Raw genomic sequence first — 26,868 nt, 5'->3', positions numbered from 1 at the left:
ACAACCTAAACGGCAACCGTCTAAAGTAGACTAAGCTAAACTACTGCTTAAGCTTTCTTATTTTAAAATTTTACTGGAGCACGAACCGGCATTGCCGATTATTCTACAAGAAAAATGACAATTTGTCGAAAATTGCATTTTTCCTAACTATACAAACCTGAGGTCCTTTAAAATAGGAAGTAGCTAGCGGCAGCTGGAACGGTCGTAAGCTTCGAACAAGGGGAGAACGGTAGTTAACTGCTTGTCCGAGCGCGACTGGGAGGTAAACAAATCACTTTTGCTTTTGGCCCATGCAAATACGCAGAGTGAGGGTGGCATGAGGAGGGACTATATGTAAAGGACCTCAGTTTGTATAGTTAGGAAAAATGCAATTTTCGACAAATTGTCATTTGTTTCCGATACGTAATACAAGCATCGGTCCTTTAACAATAGGAAGACTCACTTCTTGGTGGGAGGAATCTGAGTCTTTTGATGAACAGACTGGTGTTCGTCCATCCCTGGAATGCCTCCCTGGTCGTAAGAGCGAGGGAGGGATCCAAGCCTCTGTCCGATTGATCGGGGTGTGCACCGCAGGATCAATGGTCAGACCTCTGGGCCGAGTACTAAGAGAGAGGCAAGCGTATCTCTTCGTACCAGCAAGCAAGAACTTGTTCCTGTTTGCAAGAGGCAACATAAAGTATGGGTTTGTCTCAAGCTGGCATCCACTTCCTCCCCCTTGTTGGAGGAAGTGGTGGATATACGCTCCTATCCCTAGTGAAAGGGATACGATGGGGCTCTGTGAGTAGCTCACCTGCATCTTGTCCTTATCCAGCAGGGTGACGACCGTGTCCCTCTAACCACAGGTAGAGGGGAAGAAAAAGATGGGAAGAGGAGCCAGTCACACTCTCATTCACTCATCCATTCTTACGGTCACACCAGGACTCGATGCTGTTCAGCCTGCGAGGGTCTGGGTTCACTACACAACGTGTTGAGCAGCCACCACGGGTCCCAAGGAAAAAGATCCAAGGACCTGTGGGCAATATCCCGAAGGTAGAAGGAAGGGCATGTGGTCTGGTTGGACCAGACCCCTGCCTTCAGTACCTGCGCCACGGAGAAGTTCTTGCGGACAAGGCAGCATCTCCTTCGCATCGAAGGCGGTGAAGTCCATTAGGGAGGGAATTGTGAACGACTTGAACCAATCGTCAGGGACCGAAGGGTTCTGAGTCTTCGCTACGAAGTTCGGTACGAAATCGAGCGTCACGGATCCCCATCCCCTGGATGCTTGACTTCGCAGGAGAAGTCATGCAGTTCCTCAGAGGAAAAGAAGGAAATAGTCGCATGACCTATCCCTCTTTCTACTTCGGTGATGTCCAGTACCCATACTGGTCTGTCCGTTTGCCACAAAGTCTCTCGCATCCTCCTATCCCCATGCAGCGAAGTTCTCGGTAGTGGATAGGACACCGACACTCCATGGTGGTTGTCGATGGTATGGGTACTGTGACAAGCTATTAAAACGAAGTAATGATTGCTCTGTAACAACCGAACTAAGTCAACAGCGTAGTTCGTAACTGACTCGGGCGCTCTGACAGCTGCCGACTGACTGCGTTCGGTAGGAGGCAAGTTGTCCAAGCATCCGAGTAAGTCACGTGACCTTCGCCTTTAAAGGGTTATGCCGAGAGACCAAACAAATAATGTATTTGTTTGTCACCAATGCCGGACAGCGAGGTGATGATTCTCTTAAGGCATGTGCCCAACAGGCAAAAGTCAATTGCCTTCTAGAGACCGAGGTCCCTGAAGGCAAAACATCTCATAGTTGTTGAATCTCAGCTAAGGAGAAACAACACTATGTACCGCTGAAGACGAAGGTAGATATTGAATGCAACCTACGTCTTCACAGACGAATCGAGAGAAGGATTCTCAAGATTCATAACTTGTGCTTATTTCATTGCTGTCCGGTGAGAAGTCGTAGTTGCAATGAAAGCGGGGGGTTCTTCAGTAATGAAAACACAGGGGAAAGCTGCCTGAAGAACTGCTTCTCATGGGCTGAACATTTGGAAGTAGAGCTGTCAGGTCGGAGAGTAGGCGATGTCTTCTGACACATCTTGTTAATTCGGGTTGAACAATGAACAATTGTACACCTACGAATACGAGATATTTTGAAGACAAACTCAGATGTCTGCAAAATCATTTGCATTATCGCAGTGCGATGCAGCGGGAGACTTGTACAGACTTCTGTTACCGTGCGGTAAACAGAAAGATGAAAGAGTCCAAGAGATATCTCTGTTGAAAATTCTCGCAATGTCGAAGGCGATGGAATCTAGCGTCACAGCAGTAGATGGTCCTTCATTATTGCGAGAATCCCCGTTAATCAGAGACCTAAGTCCATGATTGTTGGGCAGAGATACGGTTCGGTAGTCAATCAAAGCAGGGGAGAGAGAGACATAACTGACTGTGCATCTCGGAGGCCCAGCTGATACTGAGCTGCTATCAGGCAGTTCAATACGCAGTAGTTGAGCCTGAGCTCTCGCTGACTCGTCATCCTGAGTTGCCAGGTAATCCATTATTCCACGAAGGAATGCGTTCGGCTAGAAACCACCGAGCATAAAAGATATGCGCAGCAATTATATTTAGGCGAAACGAATTTCAGTAAATATAAAAGTTGAAATGGTGTTGGTCGTGACAAAACCATAAGTATATAAATTTGAAACTGAAAACTCCTGGGAGGTTGCAGGCAACCCCGAGTTGCAGTTCAATTAGAATACTTCTCGTCTAAGTCACAATCCGTAGATTAACTAGGATATGCGCCTACCCCTCGGACAATTCAACTGCTTAGCAGAATCATGTCTCGAGGTTAATATACGTAGTATATTTGTAGGATTCTGAACAACGATCTCCATCCTAAATTCTTTCCTTCAAGAAAACAAAATAAGGATTGGAGATCGACCACCTTCGATCTCTATCAAAGAGAGTGAAGGAGAAGTCTTCCTCGAAGGAAAGCTTCAATGGTGAACAGAATACTAAGACGATAGTTCAAGCCAAACTGGATATTCCGTCCGTTCTCCTCTATTCCAGGTTGGTCGCCTACTGTGAGATATTCTTCTTTCAGCAGCAGTCTTCTTCCAATGCTAGAAATTCCAGGAATTCGAGCATAGGCGAGGTTCCCGATTATCGTGTAACATAACGGGGATTCTCGTCTCGCTCACTTTGGACCGCGGTCTCGCCTAAGTGTTTGGAGATCGTAAAAAACTCGAACACTGAATGCGCTAGAAATTCCGTAGAATTCTAAGCAGTCTGCGAAACCCCCATCGAATTCGTCAAACGATATCGGCTGGTGTCCTCTCGATTCCCGTAGAAATCGAGAATGGGGCAGGATCCCTCCTCAACGACCGGGGCTTACGTCAGGTAAGACCCGAAGGTCCCCCCGGTAGCGCAGTCCCCAACGTGGGATCCTACAGAGAAATCTCTGTAGGATCCTTCCCCTTTCCCTCTGTAGGATCCTTCCCCTTCCTCGCCTCAGCGCGTGGCCGGTCGGAGACCGTCACGTCAGCCCGAGCAGCCGGCTGGTCGCTGCGAGAGCGTCCGCTGGCCTGGCGAGAGTCGTCTGCACGACTCTCGCCAGTCTTCTGCTCCGCGCTTCGGTCTTGACAGCGAGCGAGCTCGGGCGTCAAGACTTTGGCTGGACGGTCTCCCGCGGGAGACCGTCCACTCGGTACTTCTCGCGAACGAGAGGCCGAGGCGGATCCTGGTTTAGCGGCAGAACCGCTAGAACCAGGCGAGGAAGTGCCAGCCGAAGCTGGTACTCCTCTGGTCCCCGTCTTCTCCTCCTTGGTAGAAGAAGAGACGGGCCCTGTTCCCGAGGGAGCAGGAGGACCAGCAGAAGAGCTCCCCGAATCGCCGGAGCGAGACGGGCCCTTAGAAGGTCCCAAAGGAGCCTTCTTAGGAAAAGGGGCCCAGGGTTACCAGCTGGTCGCTGCAAGAGCGGCCGCTGGCCTGGCGAGAGTACCTGAGCGGCTCTCACCAGCCTTCTGCTCCATGCCGTGTCTTGGCGCCGAGCGAACTCTGGCGCCGAAACTTGGCTGCACAGTCTCCCGAGGGAGAACGTACACTCGGGATCTCTCGCGAACGAGAGACCGAGCCGGAACCTGGCGTAGCGGCATCGCCGCTAGCACCAGGCGAGGAAGTACCAGAGCTAACCGATACTCCTCTGGTCCCCGTCTATCTCTTCCTTACGGAAGGGGAGACGGGCCCCGCTCCCGAAGGAGCAGGAGGACCAGCAGAAGGACCCCCCGTCCCACCGGGTGGGACGGGCCCTTAGAAGTTCCCGAAGGAGACTTCTTAGGGGGGAAGGCAGCCTTCTTCTTCTTCGGCTTATGGGCCTTAGAAGTCGAAGGGGAAGAGGCAGCAGCAGACGATGAAGACGAAGATGACAGCTTCCTCTTCTTCCTCTTCCTCGTCAGCTCACGCAGGACAGTCGTCAGGTCCTCCATCCAGGCCGGAGCCGGGGCTATTGCCGAAGCAACACGGCCTGACTGCACCTGTCCGGAAGGACCTGGGACTGGGGAAGACACACCGTGGGCAGGACCAGCATGGACAGGCTCAGGAACCAGGAGCGACAGGAACAGCAACCAGCTCAGGAGCGGCAGGAACAGCGGCAGAGCGGTGGGGTTTTTTACCCGAACCCAGAAGGGACAGCCAAGCCAACAGCGGGAATCACATCAGCAGCAGGTACGGCCAGGCCCACCCGCGATCGCCTCGTAGAATCATCAGCAGCCAGCGGGGGAACCTGGGTACTGGCGGCCGGTCCAGGGGCGAGCTGCTGGAACAGCGGAAGTCTGGGGCAGGCAACACGAAGAAATCAGGCGGCGGCGCAACCCCCCCTCGGTAACGGCGGCGGCAACCCCCCCTCGGTACGGCGGCGGTCCCTAGTAGCGGCAGACGGCGTCACCGACACAGCATGGGGAGTGTAGACCAGGCAGGGGGGGAGCAGCATAAGCGGCCTTGGTAGTAGTGGAGACCACCCCAGACCTCGCTAGACGCTGCAGCAGCCCGTGAATGCTAGGCACGCCCTGCCGCCGCGGTGGTCCATACCTGTCCAAGGTCGTCTCCCACGGATGTAGCACCTGCGGTAGCATAGATACATTAGTAAGAGGGGTTCCCTCACGCACGGGGGGAAGACATGCCCCACCCCGAACGCAAGGAACCAAATACAAAATACAACGAGGAAGCTGAGCAGGGGGCAGGAAGGAAGACGAAGAATCGGATACCAAGGGAGTTGCGGGAGAGCTTTCCGACGACTTCCTGGCAGACCTTCGCTTCCCCTACCCCGCACAGCAGAGTTAAAAGTAATATGAAAATGAAACAGAATACTGCCCTTGCGATTCACTTCATAGAACTTAAAGGGGAAAAGATCAATTCCCGGGTAAGAGCGGAAACTTGATCCAAATAATATGATGCTATCATAAAATATATATGAAAATGAAACAGAATACTGCACTTGCAATTTCACTTTCACAGAAAATAATCGTAAGGATCAATTCCCGGGTAAGAGCGAAAATTGATCCAAATTGAAATTATGTGCAAAAAAAAATGTAAAATGAAAATGGTGAATACTGCAATTGCGAATCCACTTTCATTGCATTTTATCATACCAAATAAAAGGCTCGTGCCGAGCGCAATCACGCTCTCGTAACGAACGCACAGGCAAAAATATAATGAAAAAAAAGTACTTACATTTTTCAATTACACACTTTCGCCCAAAATACATGACTCGGCGCGAGCGCGCCCGCCCTCGGCACCGAGACATAATTCAAGTGTTCAATTCATGAAAAGAGAGGAAATCGCCGCATCTACGGCGATAGCTCCATGTTGGTTCATAATTAAGTAATGAAAATGAAAACAGTGTACTTACAGTTTCATTTTCAAGTCAAACAAACCATTAGTAGAAAACACAATATAAACAAAGCATACGACGATGAAGCAGGCAGAGAGCGATGACGAACACGTCCTTCACACCCGCGGCCGAAAGCAAAAGTGATTTGTTGCCGCGCGACTGTCGGACAAGCAGTTAACTACCGTTCTCCCCTTGTTCGAAGCTTACGACCGTTCCAGCTGCCGCTAGCTACTTCCTATTGTTAAAGGACCGATGGTTTGTATTACGTATCGGAACAATTCACATTTCCCCATAAGTGCATGCTCCCGAAATGAAAGCGTAATTATAATGATGCCACAGAAGATGAGAGGTTGGTACTTGGCAGCAGTAGGCTGTCGTGACGTCAAGACTGCCACCATTTTGATAGCGGGTTTGGCTATTAAATCATCACGCTTGATGGAAGTGTAAGGCTGTTGATGGTACTCTTGCTGCCAAGACCAAGAGACCCCAACTGCTGTGGTATTGTTACTTTTTTACAAGGATGTGACAGTCCTGGCTCGAAGATGAAGATGAAATTATTCTTCTCTTGGCACGAGGATCAGTCATGAAGTCCCTGATTCCAGAATTCTCCAACTCTTCCCAGCCACACTAGACCAAGCTTCCATCAAGTCACTTGTTTGACATTTCCAACTATGTACTTCTTGTGCTTTCTTTTAATAGGGATGTGACAGTCCTGGCTCAAAGATAGAGAAGAAAATTCTCCTCTTGGCCTGAGGATCAGCCATGAAGTCCCTATTCTCCAATGATTGGAAGGAGAATGCACTGGCGTCAATGTCACCTAAGCTTGTTGATGCCTAAGCGGAAGGAGACAGAGGAAAGACTTGCGTCTTTTCCACTATGTGTTTGTTATTTCTCCTAACACTTGCCATTTCTCTCAAAAAATGTGCATGACGCCATATCCAAAAGCGTAGTTGTAAAGTACTCTTGTACCTCGAATAAGCGAAAATGGAAGCATGTCTCTGTGTAGGCCGCAACTGTGAAGTGACGTCATGGTGGGCGCCATGTTTATGACGTCACTGAGCATCTTGAATGTGATGCCTGCAAAAAACAAGAAGCACAAGGCTGTTTTTGTTTGTTATTCCTGTAGGCATCGCAAACCTAACTCAAAAGGCTAAGGGTTGTTCGGTAATACCTGCTTCCTCTACAGATGTTGACGCATTCGACCGCCATTCAGTGCATATCAGGGTAGAAGGGGCATCCATAGTGAGGGACCCCTGGAGGGAAGTACGACGTCATACAGCAAACCAACTGGTCTTCTTGGGTTGGTACTCCTGATAGGCCTAACGCAGATCTCACACCCCCATCAACTCTGCCCACGTATCTGGAATGAAAACAAGATGGCAATGCAACCCCCTCGCTGCAGGGAAAGGAGCACAATTAGTCAAATTTTACTTCCCAAAGCACATCCTGATACATCAAAGCTTTGGATTCATAGGCGAGCCATGTGATATATGTGAAAATCCAAAGTACAGGCCGCCAATTAACTGTATCTGAAGAGTTTCTGCACCTATAACCTACTACATGATGAGTGTACCCCAACGTCAAAAATTTCGAAGATAACATCCGGGCGTTTATCTGCTCCTTGTGATATCCAGGAAATCTCGAAGCATGAGAAGGCTCCATGTTCACAATAGTGCCCAGAAATTCCACACTTCACAGATTTAAAACAACAGGGGGCAAACTAAACCGGCTTTAAAAGGAGGGAAGCAAAGCATGTCCTCTCCTAAAAGCGGTAAGAAAATAACTAACAGGGTCACAAGTTAAAGAGGGGTATGTGGGTGGCTCCACATGACTCGTGACCAAGCACAGATGCCAATAGTCCCTTGCGTACACAATCTTTTAACTTTACCAGTTTCAAGCTGGCGCTAAGTATTAATCCTAATGTTAAGACCGAAGGTTTGTTTCGTATATGAACAAATAAGCTTCCCCTTTCATTTATTGCACAGTTCCAACAAGTTTGGAGCCATTTTGGTGTAGAAGTTCACTCAGGCCTGGGCTGGAGTAGTAAATGTTACTGTAAAGAATATGACCATTACCCTAATAAGGGGCCATAAATGTTTTCAAATGCTCCCAAGAGGCCCAGTAGTTCATTAGGAGCAGTATCTAAATCTGTCCTGGTATAAGCTTCCATGGCAATCATAGATAACATTTTTTTATACTGGAACAGTGCCTCTTTGATGTAATGTATTGTTTGAATAAATATTATTCAGAAGATGAACCCTATTCATATGAAGCAAGCCAATTGGAGCTATTGACTTGAAAGTCAAGCTTCCAAAGCATATGGTGTTCACTTGAGAGAAATAACAAAGGCAATAGGAAATACAAAAAGAAGAGATCAGTTATTAGGAAAGAGAAAATAACTTTACAAATTAATATATAATCTTATAAAATTTAAGTACATTATTAAAATACCAGAATTGTTTTAGGGTAGTAATGCACTGAATCATCACTGTTCCAATTGCACAACAACTTAAGGGAGACTGTTCCACAGGCCAACAGTGTGAGGAATAAAGGACCATTGGAACTGAGAATTTTGAGGTACATTCACTGCATATTGGTACTGCTGTTCAGCAAATCTGATTGCTCTCGGCAGGAAAAGGGGATCAAGGATCAATTCTGAATTGAAAGATCTGTCATATTATAAATTATGAAAAAACTGACAAGAGACCATCTGACCACAGTCCAAGTCATACAAGCTTGCTGTTTCGCTTGTCCAGACTGAGTCAGGGTGACCTGTTTTGCCAGAGATTCCTTCTGGGACCAAGGCTGAAGTATATCCCAACTTTTGATTATGATAAGGTTGGTTACTTGCATGAGACAGCCAGAATTTGTTCACATTCTTTTGTTACAATTTGAGTCCTGGAACTATTAATGATTTGAACTGCAACAGGCCCATCATATGTTCTAACTGCTGTTTGGAAACTCTGGGCTGTGCAAGGCATGTCTTGAGGGCATGCCTTATATTCTGTTTTGAGAAAGAACGGGAGAGAGAGTCCCAGCAACTGAAAACATTTGCTGGGTGTGAGGTGGAATTTTCCCAATTAATCATAAAACTTTTTAACTGTAGCCTGTTGACCACTGCTCTTAGGTTTTTTAAGCACAATTTTCTTGTGGGCCCCAAGATTGACCAGTCTTCTAGGTTGGCTATAAGTTGTATTCCTGATTTCTCGAAGAACTGGCATTGAAGGCAGTCCCCGGTTATCAGTGGCCTCAGTTATTGATGATCCAGTTTTATGGCACTTGTCTAACATACCTAACAGAAGCGCAATTAACTGGTTATTGGTGCCAAATCCAATAAGTGCAGAAAATCACCAATTTTCTGTTATCTGTGAATTTCACCATCGGAATAGAGACCCCACCGATAACTGGGGACTGCCTTTACTAATTTTGTAAAATTTCTTATGGCAATGTTTAGCCCAAAAGACATGACCTTGAATCTATACATATCTTTCCCTATTTGGAACCCTAGGCAGTACAGTACCATACATCTTTCAGATCTATAGCTGTCTAAGTCCCTTTTAGCATGACTGAATGTACTAAAGCAATGGTAGTTACCTGGGAAATTTGGCAACCAATGTGCTTGTTCAAAGCTGACAGGTCTAGGATCTCTCTCCATTTGGAGGAATCCTTTTTGGGGGACACTAGAAGAGACGTGCTTGGTGGTGAATATATGCATGTTTCTCTATGACTCCCATTAACAGGGCCTTTCTGCACGTAACCTTCCAGAGAGGGGGAGGGGTGAGACCGTTTCCACCACAGCTCATTTAAAATTAATGCTGTATCCCGAAGGCAATAACTTCCATTGCCTGTGGTTTCATTGAAGTTGACCCCCAACCATACCATTCCTATTGGTATCTGCTGAGGCTGTAGCCTCTGAGATTCTTTTCATAGGGGTCCTAAATTGCTGCATAGCTGTACTATATATAAAGGGAGCTTTTCCCCTTCAGAAGGGAGTTGTAGCGTTGCCCATTCCTTGGAGTTTTCCAAAACTGGAATGACCATGGCAAATGATTTTAATTCTGCCATGGTCTCTGGTTTTTTAGTCACTACAGAATTCTGAAAATCTGTCTTCACAAGATATGGTAAATTTTTAATCAATTTGCATGTTTCATAGCTTACAAACCTTCGGTCTTAACAACAGGATAATCTAGCGCCAGCTGGAAACTGGTTAAAAACAATCAAAGATTGTAAAGTAAGGAATCTGTGGCATCTGGCAACCCATACATATACGAGGTGGAAGCTAGTCACTGACCAAGCTTGGGACCTCATGATGCTTCAGTCTCTCTTTGACCACCTTGGAGTGGCCCTGAAAGTGAAGGGACAGAAGGTTGGGGCTACTTAGTGAGCAACTCTGGTCCTGGTAAAGGTTGTCTTCTATAACTTTTAATGTTATAGACACAGGTAAGAAAACCATTTCTCTTAGTGGTCTCTCACATGTACAGCCTTGATCATAATTTTTTTTCATTCATTACATAATTACTACAGGGAGAGAAAATGCGCACTGAAGCATCTAACCAAGGATTACTGGTATCATCAGAGATGAGTATTGGAGCCCCTGCTTTGATCTTAAGTTTTGTATGCTGACCTGACCATTTAGTAGTTTCCTGTTGGAATTCCAATATTAGACCTTATTTGGGCAGCATTTGCATCCCCTCTCACTTTTGGGTTACTGGAGTACATTTACACTTTGGAGTGTACTTGACTGACTTTAATTCCTTTTTGGAATCATGCATCATGCCCCTTGCATGCTGCTATTCTATGGCAAGGACTCTTTTGATGTTATTCATAATTTCCTTATAGAATCATCAAATGCTGCAAACTTTGCATCCCTTTTGGGGAAGCTTGTGCAGTTTGACTGAGCTTCAACAACTGAACTGTAACTGCCTGTTAACCAAGGGGCACAAGTCCTGGGTAAATTACAATACCCCTCCTAAAATGTAGTAATTTCAGTCAGAGTTAGATGGATCCTAGTATCACTTTTGGAGGAAAGATCCTCTTTAGCATCGATAGCTGCATGGGGGATAGAATTCCTTCTAGATGGTTTCCCACATGGCTAGCTGAAATTTGTCCTGATCCTTCCGAGTTCAGTAGGGTCATTTCAGTGGCAATGCCCACTCATTCCATACTACTGGGACTGATGTTACTGGGTTTTGGCCCAAACATAAATATTGTTCAGAGAAAGGGTTAATTATCTGCTGCTGGAGTTCTGCCAGAAAGATATAATCTCCCCCTTCCTTACCCCTACTTAACCTTAAGACCTACTGGGGCAACTTAAAATGAGCTGTTTTGTCATTAAAACTTACTGCCAGTAGCATACTACAAGTTTCGTACATATCTGGTGACCAAGCAAAATTTTATTTGCTGCAGAACACTTGAACTGAGGGTCCTGCAAAATGGCAGCCCTGTAATGATCAAAAGCAACTTCTTATTAGAAGCTAGTTAGTATTAATTGGTTAATGATTAACACCTGTGTAGGTCCTCAGATGGTTTCCATATTTGTAAAATTCTATTAGAAATCTATGTTACTTAAACCCTTTGAGGTTTGAGTTAGTTCTGACAGCCATATATGGCTGTATTAATCCTTTTGCATTGGCTATGTGAAATTTTAATTCAAACAGTCATACCATTCAGACTAATCCTCCATGAACTAATTTGTTTAGTTAGCCCAAGCTACTGTTTTATATGGCTTTAGGTTAATTCTTCTAGAATAATGTACATTAACCTAAGAATAGAGGATTTCTTAGAGGATTCCCACTCAACCTATTCTAGGTCACTGCCTATTTATAGGCTTTTTAACACTTTTAAGGATATAAACCATAGAAAAAAAAAAGCCCTTTTTTAATAATCTAGTTTTTCTATTTTCTGTGACCAAGTCAATCCTTACCCGATATTTGGCCATTGCTGTTTTTAGGCTACTGGTAGAATATTCCCTTAGAAACGGAGTTCTTACTTAATCTAGTTTACAGCCCATTCTGGGTTCTTATCACCTTTAAGGATATAGGCTACATAAGAGCTCCACTACTATATAGCCTTGCCCATAGACTACTCTATCAGTATCAGCCTCTAGCCATAAAAACTGTCATTCTATTAAGCCTAGGATACTGTTAATATCCAATCCTAGGCTATTTGGGTTAAAATACCACTTAATAGACCAAAAATAGGATGTTTCCTAAATTGTTCTTTCTTAGCCTAGTACATAAGGTATGCCTAATCCAAATTATTCTAGGTAGGTAATTTATAATGTAAAGGCTATATAAAAACAGTAACTTACTCATATGTAAACTCATGATTAGGTCAACTTTTTTTTGTCTAACCCAAGTTGTTTACATCTAATCTTAGGCTATTTGGTCTACTATATAAAACAATAACTTACTGAAGTGAAACTTTATAGTTAGGCTATCAGCTAGTATAGCTTATTGTCTAATCCTAATTAATCAATTCACCTTTATGGGTATGGGATTAACAAGGTTAATTTGTAGCCTTCAAACAAGGCTACTACCTTATAGCCCATTTGGTCTACTGCTTTTGGTCTATGTATAACAGTAACTTACTAATGTGAAACTTTAGTTAGGCTATCACCTAGTCCAGGTTATTGTCTAATCAATTCAGAATTGATTTAATTAACCCTTTTAACGGGTATGACCACAGGATATGCCCAGAGTACTAAGGGACTATGCTCAAGTCTACAGGTATATAGAGGGAAAATATCTGTAGCCTTTTATCTAATCCTATGGTCTCTGGTGTAGACTTAGGCTACTGCATAGGTCCATAACAGATTACTAACCTAATCCAGGTTATTTTAGTTCACCCATAAGGATATGTAATCCTAGGTTATACGCTACAGACAATATCTAATACAGTCTAGCTAACTTATTCTCACTGAATTGATGTAGATTGTAGGCTACTGACTAGTAGGCTATTTCAGACATTGTTCTTGGAAATTATTGTCTATATATTAATAATAAATGTGGAACATTTCTTTAGATAAAACCTCTAAACAGAATGATAAATTCTTCAAAACAATTTGTGCTTTTACAAATAACGATCAGAAATTGTGAGAAGTGCCAATAGGTACTCGCAAAAAAGCTGGTTTATGGCGTTCGCACATAATTAAATTATTGTTCCAAAGTCTTAACTAAAAATTTTTAAAATGGAACTTAAAATTATGCACTTATCTCTTAATGAAATGTTTCCATGATCCTAGGTAAATGAAATTATGGAGCGCTGGTTTCGGTACACTTTACACGGCTGACCAGAAAAAAGTAATGGCTTCTTAGTCTATTTTTGGTCGTATATAAACAACATGATGGCACATAGCCACTTCTTTTTGTGGGTTTAGACACAGGCAAACTGGGTTCAAGCATTTGCTGAGGATAAGAAAAAGTGCCCTCTTATCCGAGTCCATTTATACCTTATCACGTGTTATAATGTTTATTATTACGATACAATACCTGGACACGAGACCTGCTAAAAGATAATTCTTTGACATCAGTCTGGTCATCATGGAGCTCTGGTTAGACTATGGAAAGAGTAACTCCTTCAAAACGAGACAGTGACTACAATATCTAAAAGAAGCCCAACAGTCTGGTTGAATAAAAATGAATGCCTAATTAACCCTCTTACGCCGGAGCGGTAAATAAAAAAATGACCCCCGTATCCGGAGGGGTTTGAGAGTGAGCGCGGGAAGCGGAAAAAATATTTTTTTCAAAAAATCACAGCGCGCTTAGTTTTCAAGATTAAGAGTTCATTTTTGGCTCCTTTTTTTGTCATTGCTTGAAGTTTAGTATGCAACCATCAGAAATGAAAAAAATTATCATTATCATATATAAATAATGCAATATATGATAGTGCAAAAACGAAATTTCATATATAATTGTATTCAAATCGCGCTGTGCGCAAAACGGGTAAAGGCAACAAGTTACTTTTTTTTGTTGTAATGTGCACTAAATTGCGATCATTTTGGTATATAAAACATAGTAAAACGATAAAAGCAACACAGAGAAAATATTATCACAAAATGATGCATGAATTCGTAGCGCGCGGATGTAAAAAAATAATTTTTTTAAAAATTCACCATAAATCGAAATATTGTTATAGAGACTTGCAATTTGTTTCAAAATGAAGGTAAATGATGGAATATTACGATACTGTAAGAGTTTTAGCTTACAAATGCAGTTTTCGACCATTTCGGACGAGTTAAATTGACCAAATGTCGAATTTTTGTTTAAAATTTTTTTTTATATGCAAATATAAAGAAAATGAAAAGATGCTACAACCTTCCAATATTTTTTGTTATATTGTGCATGTTTTTGCACGCATTTTCATATATAAAACTAAAAAAAAAAGCGTAATATGAAAAGGCACAAATATTAGGAGAAGGTGACCTACGCATTTCGGAGATTCGCTGCTGAGAATCGGCGTGCGGACGGAATAAAAATATTTTTTTCAAATATTCACCATAAATCGAGATATTGTTTCTAGAGACTTGCAATTTGTTTTAAAGTGAAGTAAATGATTGAATATTACTAGACTGTAAGTTAATTTGCTTACCCAAAAAAAACCAATATTTATAATATATATATATATATATATATATATATATATATATATATATATATATATATATATATATATATATATATATCGTAAAATATATATATTACATTTTTTTTATTCTGGTACCAATACATAAATAAAAGGAATGCAGGTGACACTTCTCTTTTCGCATACCAATGAAATGTCTTATTATTATTTTATCATGCATAGATACGGATATATAAAAAAATTGTAATAAATATAAAAATAAATATAAAATAAATGCAGAATACTCACTCGTAATCCTGACTCTTCGTTCTATTCTTGTTTTTCTCCCTCCTCCATTGAAGAGTCTTGCATTTTTTTCCACTCAACATGACGAGGTACAGGTGGATGGCGGGACATCGCTGCCGCCCTTACTGGCTGATGGACCCGGCTCCCACCCGTGCGCCCTCCGCTGTCGGTTTAGGGGGCGCGCTCCAATACATGACCTTAGTGTGGTATTTTCGGTCACACTCCCCTATCCTGCAAAGAGCAACTTTACAGAGACGACAGAAGAACCGGGTGTCTCTCCTTCTGCCATTCATATGGCACACCCGGCACCGTTTCTGCCTTCGCCCTTGTAAGGCCTCCAGTATGTGATCCCCTAGCTGCAGCCGACACACAGGGTCCACTACCCGACGAGAAGCAGTGATGGTGGGGCCGGCAGCAAGAGGGGCGTCGTCAGCAGGGGAGCAGCGGCAGGTCGACCGAAGTTGGCCCTCCTATCTGCCCTTTCCGCTAGGGGGCAGATCTGCAGCTCGGGGCAGGGGGTCAGTTATGGAAGGCCACTCATCGGGATCGAAGTTGATGAGGCATTCCCGGCTTCCTCTAGGAACTGTAAGTGGGTCAACCTCAGAAGATTGTCACCGCGGTACCCACAGTACAGTATGTGAGCATTTTGGAGGGCCAAACTGAAGGATGTATTTGAGGAGCTTGTGTGTCCACCTTCTGGTTCTCCTGGCGAAGGGAGTAATACTGGATGAGCTGATCAAAGAGATCAACTCCTCCCATGTGCCTGTTGTAGTGCCCAATGACGGTAGGCCGCTCGATACAAAACTCCTCAAACACAACTCGGCCCTGTCGACGTGTCTTCTTCTGCTGTACGATATCTTCTTGGATGGGTTCATGACTCGTCGTAATCATGGGGACGAGTCGGACACCCTTCCAACAGATGACGAAGGACAGCGCCCTTCACCGCCACTCTGTCTCTCCTCTTGCCAGGTGTTGTGGATGACTAGCGAACCTCTTGAGGACATTCGGGGAGGGCCCCAACGCACCAACCGAAGGGTACCACTGACGTGCACACCAGCTTCATACAGTTCCTGGGCCAGGGATACCGAGTTATAATAATTATCCATAAACAGGTGATATCCCTGGTTACGGAAACGTTCCACAAGACTGAATACAGTGTCACGCAGCGTGGAGAAGACCCGGAATACACTGAAAAGTCCATGACGTATCCAGTGGTTGGCCTCGGTAATAAGAAAGAATTTCACACCATATTTCTTCGGCTTCTTGGGGTTATACACTTTTATACTAAGACGTCCTTGTAAGGCATCATCTCCTCATCCAAAGACAGGTTCTTTCCAGGAATCACGAGATTTCTACACCGATCACTGGATAATCCAACACTGGGCGCACTAAAATGAGGCGATCACTGTTATTCCGGGGTATGGCCCTTCTGGTTGAAGGCATTGAAGTACCTGTCCAACCGCCAGGAAACTTATCACGGGACATAACGCCAGGCACATTAGGCATACATAAAAAATAATTCCTCCTCCAATATTGCCTGACGTCGGAAGCAGGTGTCATACCAAAATAAATGTGGAGCCCCAAAAAATGCGCCATGTCAATGAGGTTGCAACCCCGCCAGTAATACGACAAGGTCGTCCTCAGTTCATACTGGCAGTACCGAGCGTAGTCCACCGTCTTGTGTACCAGGTATTCCAGCAATTCCCGCGTAAGGAAAAGCTGGATGAACCCCAAAACAGTCAGGGGTACTGGTACGGTGAGCCCAGGGGTTGCCGTGAAGGGGTGCATGTTAGGAGGGGTGGTGGGGTCCTCCGTCCACCCCTCGTCACTCTCTGACGACCGACCTTCACCTTGGCTGGTGCGACGAGCTGACCTTCTACGTGCCCCGTGCGCGCACACGGGTGCGGGCACGATATTGCACTCTACCCTCCCCCGTTGGCCCATCACCCTCACTTAGGCCTTCACTTTCTGTATCATCCTCTGCGATAAAAACTTGACCCGTATCCCCATCCTCCCCCTCCTCAGATTCCCCCCTCGTAAAGCACTGAACCCACTGAATTCGAGCTCACTTTCGGGATGTGAGCCTGGAACGGACATTGGGGGCATATATTCATCCTCACTTTCATCGGGACTGATGTCCTCATCACTCGATGACCATCCGCCATCAAAATGAGGACTTGCGACATGTTCCCGATCAAGCTCCGATAGATATTCATCTATGTCCCTTGGTTGGAGGCCTCCCAAATGCCTACGAATGCCCCTAAGGACGCCCACATGCTTCCTAGGGGTAACCAAAGGCATACGCTGTGTTCCTGAAACACTTTCAGCCACACGTGGCCGCACAGAACGGCCTTGAGGATCGGGGTCATGCTGGGTGCTTGGCCCCTCGCCAGCATCCAGGTCCAAAACTCGCCTTACACGGATCCCTTCCGACAGGTAAAACGCGCCTTTCGCGGTTCACACATATCTATGAATGTCCTGTAGCAACACAAATGCTCAAAGTCTCGCACAAGTCCAGAAAAACACGCTTTTGACGAAAGATCGCTCTCGGATGATGCACTACTGATGCTGGCTGGAGCGAGAAGAAGGGATATCGCGCATGCGCACTTTGGTCATGCTTCAAAACAAAACAAGGCCTTGATCCGTGAACTCCCAACATCCCCCCAAGGCGCATGATTCAAAAGTTTAGGCTGGTAGGCCTATAAGTATTTTTCAGCGAATTTAAAAAAAAAACTTTTGTATGTCGACGTAAAATACGTCCAGTCGGCACCCGAGAGACAAAAAATGTCAACGTAAAATACGTCCAGTCGGCGTAAGAGGGTTAAATATCTTGTTACCCATTTGCTATTTATATTTGATTTTAGATGCACATTATGAAAGTTCTTAAGTAATGTCACTGATGTTATGGTGGTCAACTGTATCCTGACACTGCATGATGTTTAATAGGTTATGTAAATGGTTTGAAAAACAGAAGACTTGTGGATTATAACCCTACCTGACAAAAATGCTGAACACAAGAAGAAAAAGATGAGGACGCTAGTAAGAGCTGCTGGGTGAAGCCACGATGCATATGGAAATGGTCACTAACTTCCCATATTCCAGTTCCCAGCCATAACTGATACAAAATAAGTGCAACGTAGAACCGCTGTAGAACATTTTCTGATGTTTTCTGGAAAAACAAGATATAAAATATTAATAAGGTTTATAAGCATAAGTAAATTAGAACATTATAGGTCACTATGAAAGGCTAAAAGTTTATGCTGCTACTCTACATATTTAATACAATGTCATGAGATGAGTCTCCCGTAAGTGCTGACTAACCAAGTATAAAATATATTGAATAATGAAAAATGAGTTTTCTTATCACAATTTTCCATCAGAATTAGCTCAGTTTTTACTATCAACATGGTTTAAAAATTAGCTAAAATTTACTTTTAACAATGTTTCATAAAAATTAATTTGTTATCACCAATATCAATACATAATTATAGGTTATAAGTTTACAAAATGTAAATCCATAGTATTATACTCTGAAGATGGTAGATGGGTAGATGCTTGGCAGTGTATTCTGATATACAAATGACTATTGTAATACATTAAATTTACATTTCAAGAGCTTATGCTATAGTACATATATAAAAGTTAAAATACAGTAGTACATATAAAATATGAAAAATTTTCTAAGACAATTTGTATTTTTCATAGCTACAAACCTGAGGTTTTAACAATAGGATAATTTCTAGCGCCTTGCTGGATCTGGTAAAAAAGTAGATGAACGCAAGGAATCTTGTGGTATCTGACAATGCATGCGTAGATTGGGTGAAGAGTGGTCAAACACCGAACATACACGCCAGTTTTTCCCAACTCAGGATGACTTAATAAAAAGAGGGGCGGCTAGAGGCGGGCAGTATAACGTTCAGACCTTAGGTTTGTAGCTATGAAAAATACAAATTGTCTTAGAAAATTTGTCATTTTTTTTTTTTTTTTTTTGTTTTTTTCATACGCGAACAAAACCCTCGGTCTTGGTTAACAATAGGATAGACTCATACTTGGAGGGAGGTATAAGACATCCTAGACTGGCTGCCTACCCGCCAGTCCAGCTCTCAAAAGAAAATAGTTCTTAGAGAGGGACTGAAGCCGTTGAGAAGCTAGATACACTAAAATCTAACCACTCAGAACCTGAGAGACATACGAATGATATATGGGATAACCATTGTATAGGGAACCAAAGAAAAACTGTGACTGTCCAAAAAACAAACCAGGGCACTGGGGTTTGTAGTACTCCCGACTCCTCCTTGCCCAGGAGCGGAGCCTATGCTACTAAATAGTAGGTAAGATATTGAATACTGCACGACCACACTACCAGTATGACTAACTCACTCACCTGTATCAGACCAGTCCAGCAAATGACATGTCAATTCCTTAAACTGCCTGAAGGAAGAAGGAACGGTACAAGAGAAAGAAGGAGCCCAACCAACTCACTCATTCTCTCATCCACACAATCATCTTAGGTAAGATACAAAGGTGCCCCGTTAAGGGCAACTATGAGTTACACCACCTGTTGGGCAGCCACCACAGACCCAGGGAAAATGTGTCCATAGAACTGTGGGCAACATCCTTAAGATAGAAAGAAGTGAACATGGACTGGCGTAACCAAGTACCAGTGCTCAGCACTCCATGTACAGCCAAGTTCTTTTTGAAAGCCAGAGAGGGACCAATACCCCTAACGGCATGTGCTCTAGCCTGCACAGACGTGGCGATGGAATCATCAAGAACCAAGTATGCCTGCCTGATGACTTCCCATATCCAAAAAATAGATAGTATTCTTAGACACCTCTTTCTTAGTATGGCCTGTACTGACAAAAAGCCTGCGGCAGCTTGGTCTAAGGTGCCGAGTCCTTTAAAGATAGTAACGCAGGGCCAGAACAGGGTACAACAAAAGCTCTTGAGCATCACCACCCACAAAGTCAGTCAGTGAGGGAATGGAGAACAAAGCGAACCTGTCATCATGCACCGAGGGATTTTGGGTCTTGGCCACGAACTCCGGAACAAATTCGAAGGACACTGAGTTCCAACCCCTGTGTGCTTCACCTCATAACTCAGACCGTGGAGCTCTCCTACCCTTTTGGAAGATGCCAACGCCAAAAGGAAAACTGTCTTAAGTGTCAGGTTCCTATCAGATGAGCGGCACAAGGGCTCATATGGGCTCTTAGTCAAGCTCTTAAGCACCAAGGAAACATACAACATTGGGGGCTTGAGCTCTCTAGGAGAAGACAACTGCTCAAACCCCTTAACTAGCAGGGAAAGTTCCCAGGAAGAGGAGACGTCGATACCCTTCAGGCGTAACACCAAACTCAGAGCCGCCCTGTAGCCTCTAATAGCTGACACAGACAAACGTTTCTCATCTCTGAGGAAAGTTAAAAAGTCTGCTATTCGCTGAATAGAGGTCGCAGGTGGAGAAAAACCCTGTTTATGACACCAATCACAGTAGATCACCCATTTGCCTTGGTAAACTGCGGAGGTTGACTTTCTAAGACTGCTGGACATGTGCCCAGCTGACTTCTGAGAAAAGCCTCTCTCTCTCGGAGGAGATAGTTGATAGCCTCCAACTGTGAAGAGACAGGGATTCTACTGACTGGTGGAACCTTTCTGCATAGGGCTGACACAGGAGATGCCGCCAAGGCGGAATCTCCCTCAGAATCTCCGACAACAACAATAGCAGATCTGGAAACCATTCCGCCTGAGGCCACAGAGGGGCCACCAGCCATTCTGAGACCCTGTGAACCCAACAGCCTGTTCAGAACCTGACGGATCAAACAAAACGGAGGGAAGGCATACACCTTCAGGTTGTCCCAGGGATGTTGGAATGCGTCTTCTGCCAATGCCAAGGGATCTGGGACCACTGAACAGAACACTTCCAGCTTCCTGTTGTAAACGTGTCGCGAAAAGGTCCAGCATGGGTCCTCCCCAAATCTGAAAAGCCTGTTCCGCCACCACTGATGAAAGGACCACTCTGTGCCTAAGATCTGATCCCAGCGACTGAGTTTGTTTGCGACCACGTTCAGTTTCCCTTGGATATACCTGGCTGAAAGCTCTACTGAATTGCTGATTGCCCACTGGTGAAGTTCGACGGTCAAGGTATGAAGCTGCTGAGAAACTAGGCCTCCCTGTTTGTTCGCGTAGGCTACCACCGTGGTGTTGTCCGACATGAGAATGACAGAGTGACCCTCTACCATCCCCCGAAACTCCTTCAGACCAAGGAAAGCCACCTTCAACTCCAAGACGTTGATATGCTGCTGCTTGTCCTCTAAACCCCAAACGCCTGAAGCAATGAGGCCGCCTAAGTGCGCGGCGGCAACTGCGAGGGAGGAGGTGCGTCCGAGAACAGCAAGGAAGTCCGGAGGGAGTAGAGCGCAGAGGGACGCCCTTCAATAGATTCTGGTCGTCCAGCCACCAACAGAGACTGAAGATGAAGACGCCCATGAGAGACCAGCTTCTCCAGGAAAGATAGCACTCCCAGAAGAACCTGCCACTGATGAGCTGACTGATGCGACTTTGAGAGGAAGTTACGCGCCACAGCCCGCAACTTCTCCAATCTCTGATCCGACGGGAAAACTCTCGCCACAGTCGTATCGATGACCATGCCCAGGTAGAGAATCCTTTGAGTGGGTACGAGGTTCGGCTTTTCCTGGTTGACTAATATGCCCAGGTCCAGGCAGAACCAAAGAAGACGATCCCTGTCTTGCAGCAGCTTTTCCCTGGAAACTGCCAAGACCAACCAATCGTCGAGGTACCTCAGCAAACGGATCCCCTGAGCATGGGCCCAACTTGACAAGAGAGAAGACCCTTGTCAACACTTGAGGGGCTGTGGACAACCCGAAGCATAAGACTTTGAACTCGAAGATCTTGTCCGCCACAGAGAAGCGAAGGAACTTCCTGGACGTGGGATGAACACGGATTTGGAAGTATGCGTCCTTCAAGTCTATTGACAGCATGAAGTCGCCTTCCCTCATGGCTGCCAACACCGAGCACGGGGTCTCCATCTTGAACCTGATCTACGCATGCATTGCCAGATACCACAAGATTCCTTGTTTTCATCTACTTTTTTACCGGATCCAGCAAGGCGCTAAATATTATCCTATTGTTAAGACCGAGGGTTTGTTTGCGTATGAACAACAGCCATTCACCTGCTATTTCACAACTGGTGTGCCGCTGCTCTACCAGCAGTCTAGCAAACTAAGGGAAAATGGCTTTGTTTGCCATTGTGTTTGTTAAGGTGACAACTGTCCTCAGCATTTCACTTTAGGAAAAAAATTGTGACACCAAGTGTATGCATTCTTTGACCATGTGCTGTTTTTCTTTGTGAGAAACTTACCATTTACTTCATGAATGTGTAGCCCTAACCTCTTTACGGTGCCTTGTATACGTAGTATGCTTTTTCTTAATAATTACTAAAGATAATCCTTCGTTAAAGTACAGTATACCCAGTTTCACAAAAAATTATCAACAGGAGTAAATAAGAATTCATTGTATTCATAATAAATAAGTAAGTACATACCTGCTTAAAATGTTTATATTTTTCTGACTGAATAGAAAGTTTTGCATTAAATAAGGGCCTAAACAATGTTTATAAGCTACATAATTTTAATAGCACGATCATTTTATATGTATGTACACTAAATGCAAAACCATATAAGAACATTCTTTATAGTATCAGCTAGCTTTAATGTCATTTTGAAGCTGAATACTTTTACTTTATTGTAGTATGTTAAAAAAAAGTGAAAAACAACAAATGTCAAAATGGTCCAAAGTTTGACAGAAATTTTTGATGGATGATATCTATAAAATATCAAGGATGTGAATAGAATAATATCAAAACAATCATATTTATAGAGTACATGGAGGATTTTTTGAAGCATATCGCTAACATAAAATATACTGACAAAAGTTTTTACTTTTCAAAAAGAGAAATATGCATCGCTATACAGTATTATATAATCAGCATCACCAAAGGCTTTTACACTAGCTGTGTGTCCGATATAGAGAAATATGCATCGCTATACAGTATTATATAATCAGCATCACCAAAGGCTTTTACACTAGCGTTTCCATTCACGTATTAAGTTAGATGTAAGTAAGGGAAAGTTAACTAGTGTGCACTGTGTCTGTACGAGGCTAGATATGCAACTGAACATGACATTTTTATAATAAAATAACGGCTACCCAGATGACATGATCCAGCAAGTTGTCAAAAAGAGATTAGAGGCTTTCCATAACCCGACCCCGAGGAACAACGCACAAGACAAAGACAAAGAAATAGTGATATACCATCAGATATCATACAACAAACACCACAAAGATGAAAGGAAAGCCATCCTTGGTATACTGCGAAGAGGAACCATCCCCCTAGCGCCATATAACAAAATAACACCAAGAATTTACTGCAAGCCGAACCTTATGGCCTCACTGGTAATGAAAAATAGTATGGCCCCATCGACGGAGAAAGAGGTTGAATCTCATATAGTATACGAGTTTGTCTGTGCTGACGAGCAATGTCAGTCCCCCCAAAAATGCTATATCGGACATACAGCCACTACACTGAAACGACGCATACAGGCCCATAGAAACCAAGGCGCCATTCACCAGTACTTTGTGGATACCCAGAATAATAAACCATCCCTACAAGAACTTCTCACAAACACCAAAATAATACACAAGGAGGGCAACTACAGCCATTTATTAATGTCAGAAGCAGTCAGCATCACCATACAACGCCCCAACCTTAACATCCAATGCGAGGCAGAAAGATCCTTACCCTCGTGTAGGAGGCAGCCCTTCAACTGCGTGGAACAAAACCACCACACGCGGACAGGAGCGCACACTGACATCCAGTGAATTAAACATATATGTATTAAATATTTATGTATAATGTGTATATAATAACTTACTTTCAACTTTGGATATAACTTCTGTTGTTAACATATTTATTTGTTTGTCTTAGTTTATGTTTCACTATAGTCTTTTGTAAATACTTAAAACTAGGTCTCATGACGTCAAAAAACCCATGCAGGTTCTTATTTGTATCAGTACGCTTGATAAAGTCAATACATATAGGTTGACGAAACAGCTGTTGCGTGTAAAAATACTGGAGTAAATGGAAGAACCCCATTATGTGTTCATTAGTAACCTGAATAATGAAGTGAAGAAAATAATTAGAAAATATGAAGCAATTTAAAAAAACTGGTTAACAGTGAAAAAGCCATTCTATTCAATGAATGTTGTATCCGTGAAAAATTGTGCCCTAAAAGTAAAAGTGTGTATGTATATATATATATATATATATATATATATATATTAAAGAAGATGATCATGATGATCAAGCTATCAAAGGCTAGAAATAAGAGCACCAAAGATATTACACATATCAAACAAATAAAGGAACAAGATGGTGTAGTACTTAGAAAGGAGGAAGACATTGTGAAGAGATGGAAAGAATATTTCGAACAGTTGTTAAATGAAGAAAATAATAGACTAATAAGAGAGGATGGGCAAGTGAACATTGGCATGGTAATGAGGTTTTCTAGGCAAGAGGTACTAAATGCACTGAAGAAGATGAAGAATGGGAAGGCACCGGACAGACATGATTCCAGTGGAAGCATGGAAAGCATTAGGAGATGAAGGAGTGGATATACTGTACGATCTTATGATAAAGATCCTTGAACAGGAAAAGATACCAAATGAGTGGCGTGGGAGTATATTGATCCCAATTTTTAAAGGGAAAGGCGATGTCCAAGAGTGTGGTAATTATAAGGGCATTAAATTGATGTCCCACACTTTGAAGATACTGGAAAGGATGATAGATGCTAGACTGAGAGAAGAAGTACAAATAGGTAAAAAGCAGATGGGATTTATGAAGGGAAGGGGAACAGATGGTATATTTTGCCTGAGGCAAATAATGGAGAAATTCGGGGAAAGGCAAAGGACCTACATATGGTATCATTGACCTTGAAAAGGCTTATGACCGAGTCAGAGACAAGAGGTATGGAGGAGTCTGAGGGAGAAGATGGTGCCAGAGAAGTATGTGCGATTGATACAAGAGATGTACGGAACGTATATACCACAGTGGAGCAGCAGTGTTGAGGAGACAGAAGGTTTTGAGGTGAGAGTAGGATTACACCAGGGGTCAGCTCTGAGCCCATTTATCTTTAACATAGTGATGGATGTTATAATAGAGGAAGTAAGGGAGACAGTACCATGGAAACATATTGTATGCGGATGATTATATTGTTCTGTGTGCGAGAGCAGGAAAGATCTGGAAGTGAAATTGGAAGATGGAGACAAGTACTGGAGGACAGAGGAATGAGATAAGTAGATCTAAGACAGAATATATGTGTACCCCCACTGAGGGGGATGATAGAGAAAGTATTCAGCTTGGTGGAGAGCAAATAAGGAGAGTTGATAAGTTTTAAGTATTTGGGATGTTTTGCTAATGCTGGAGGAAGTATGGAAGAAGAAGTAAAACATCGGGTACAGGCAGGCTGGCTCAACTGGAGAGCGGTCCTCTGGAGTTCTTGTGACAAAAGAGTGCCGCTTAGGTTAAAAGGAAAATTTCACAAGACGGTGGTAAGAACAGCAATGCTGTATGGTATGGAAACAGCAAGCATGAGAAAAACTGAGCAGAAGATGATGGATGTGGCAGAAATGAGAATGCTTAGGTGGATGTCTGGGGTGATAAGAGAGGATAGGATCAGAAATGACTACATAAGGGGTCGACTAAGGTGGTGGAAAGTATCAAAGAAGTGCAGGAAGGGAGGGGGGGGGGGGGCAAATGAGATTGGTATGGACACCTGTAAAGGAGAGATGAGGACCATGTTGGGAGACATACTATGGGGGTGGAGGTGCAAGGAAGAAGAAGAAGAGGGAGACCAGAAAGAGATGGAAGGACTGTGTGAGGAGACTTACACGAGAAGGGAAAAATTGTGAGGCAGAAGCGTAGGATAGAAATAGATGGAAACGGCTCATCCGAAACGGCGACCCCATATAAAAATGGGAACAAGCTGGGAAGAAATATATATATATATTATATATATATATATATATATATATATATATATATATATATATATATATATATATATATACACTTATAAGTAATTCCATAGCTATACATTTCTACTTTATGGCAGCTCAAAATTTTGAAATTTCGAAACTCGTGGTAGCACTCTTTTGTTTTAGGTGTAGGTAATAAATAAGTCTCGCCCACTTTCAGGAATGAATAGGTACAACACAGCTGAAAAGCTCAATTTGTTTGTCCCTATTTCCATATGAGGGGAGATGATGAGGTGGGAGAGCTCCCATTATGTAATTACTTGGTCAGTATATGTAAAACCTTATTTTAATATAAAAATGTCATTTTTATATAAGTAACTTACCAAGTAATTACTTAGCTGACTCCCACATTGACAGGTGGTGCGATCTATGGACATACACTACTCTAAAAAACATTCAGTACAGAAAAAGAATTAGAATGAGTAAGTTAGCTAGCATTGTGAAATACTAGTTGTAACCTTACCTGGTGAGAGATCTGCAGTAGGTAGATACTGCCTCTAGTCTGAGCTCATCTCGACCTGTAGTGGTGTGGTGTTACACCCCTGGGTTGCCCCTACTTTGGTGGGTGCTTTGCAACAAGGGAGTACTCCGACAGTTGCTAAAGCTAACAAGCCAACATATAAATGCTCTTGCCTTGGGTGCAATACAAAATATATAAGGCCATTAAAAATATAATCTTCCATGTCAGATCCCTTAAGGAAGAGGAGTCCAAGGGTTCAAAAGGAGAGCCTAAAAGTTCACTATCTTGATTCCAAGCATCTGTAGATGATTCCTTCTGTTTAGTCATATACAAAGACACTATCAAATCTGAAATATCCTGGTTTGTAGACAAGTTTAAACTTCTATGTTTAAAAACTGATGACAACACTGCTCTGTATTCTTTTATGGTTGAGGTAGCTAACCCCTTCATTGACCTCAGATAAAGTAAAATATCTGCAATATTAGCTACAGTGGTTTCAGAAGAAGATACCATGTTCTCGACACCTTGTTCTACATACCGACCGCTTGTTTGGTAGATATTT

The 26,868-nt window shown here is 43.4% G+C and overlaps 1 protein-coding gene across 1 annotated transcript in view; it reads right to left on the bottom strand.

The window, feature by feature from the left end:
- The window catches only part of LOC135208072 (helicase POLQ-like), a 158,704-nt gene that overhangs the window by 31,344 nt on the left and 100,492 nt on the right, over positions 1-26,868 (bottom strand). Inside the window, exon 18 of the mRNA XM_064240219.1 lies at positions 17,733-17,906. Within this exon, the coding sequence (XP_064096289.1) occupies positions 17,733-17,906 (174 nt within the window). The remainder of the gene's footprint in view (positions 1-17,732; positions 17,907-26,868) is intronic.

This window comes from Macrobrachium nipponense, chromosome 34 (genome assembly GCF_015104395.2).
Source record: "Macrobrachium nipponense isolate FS-2020 chromosome 34, ASM1510439v2, whole genome shotgun sequence".
NCBI classification, from domain to species: domain Eukaryota; kingdom Metazoa; phylum Arthropoda; class Malacostraca; order Decapoda; family Palaemonidae; genus Macrobrachium; species Macrobrachium nipponense.
This window is presented reverse-complemented; position numbering and strand designations above follow the sequence as displayed.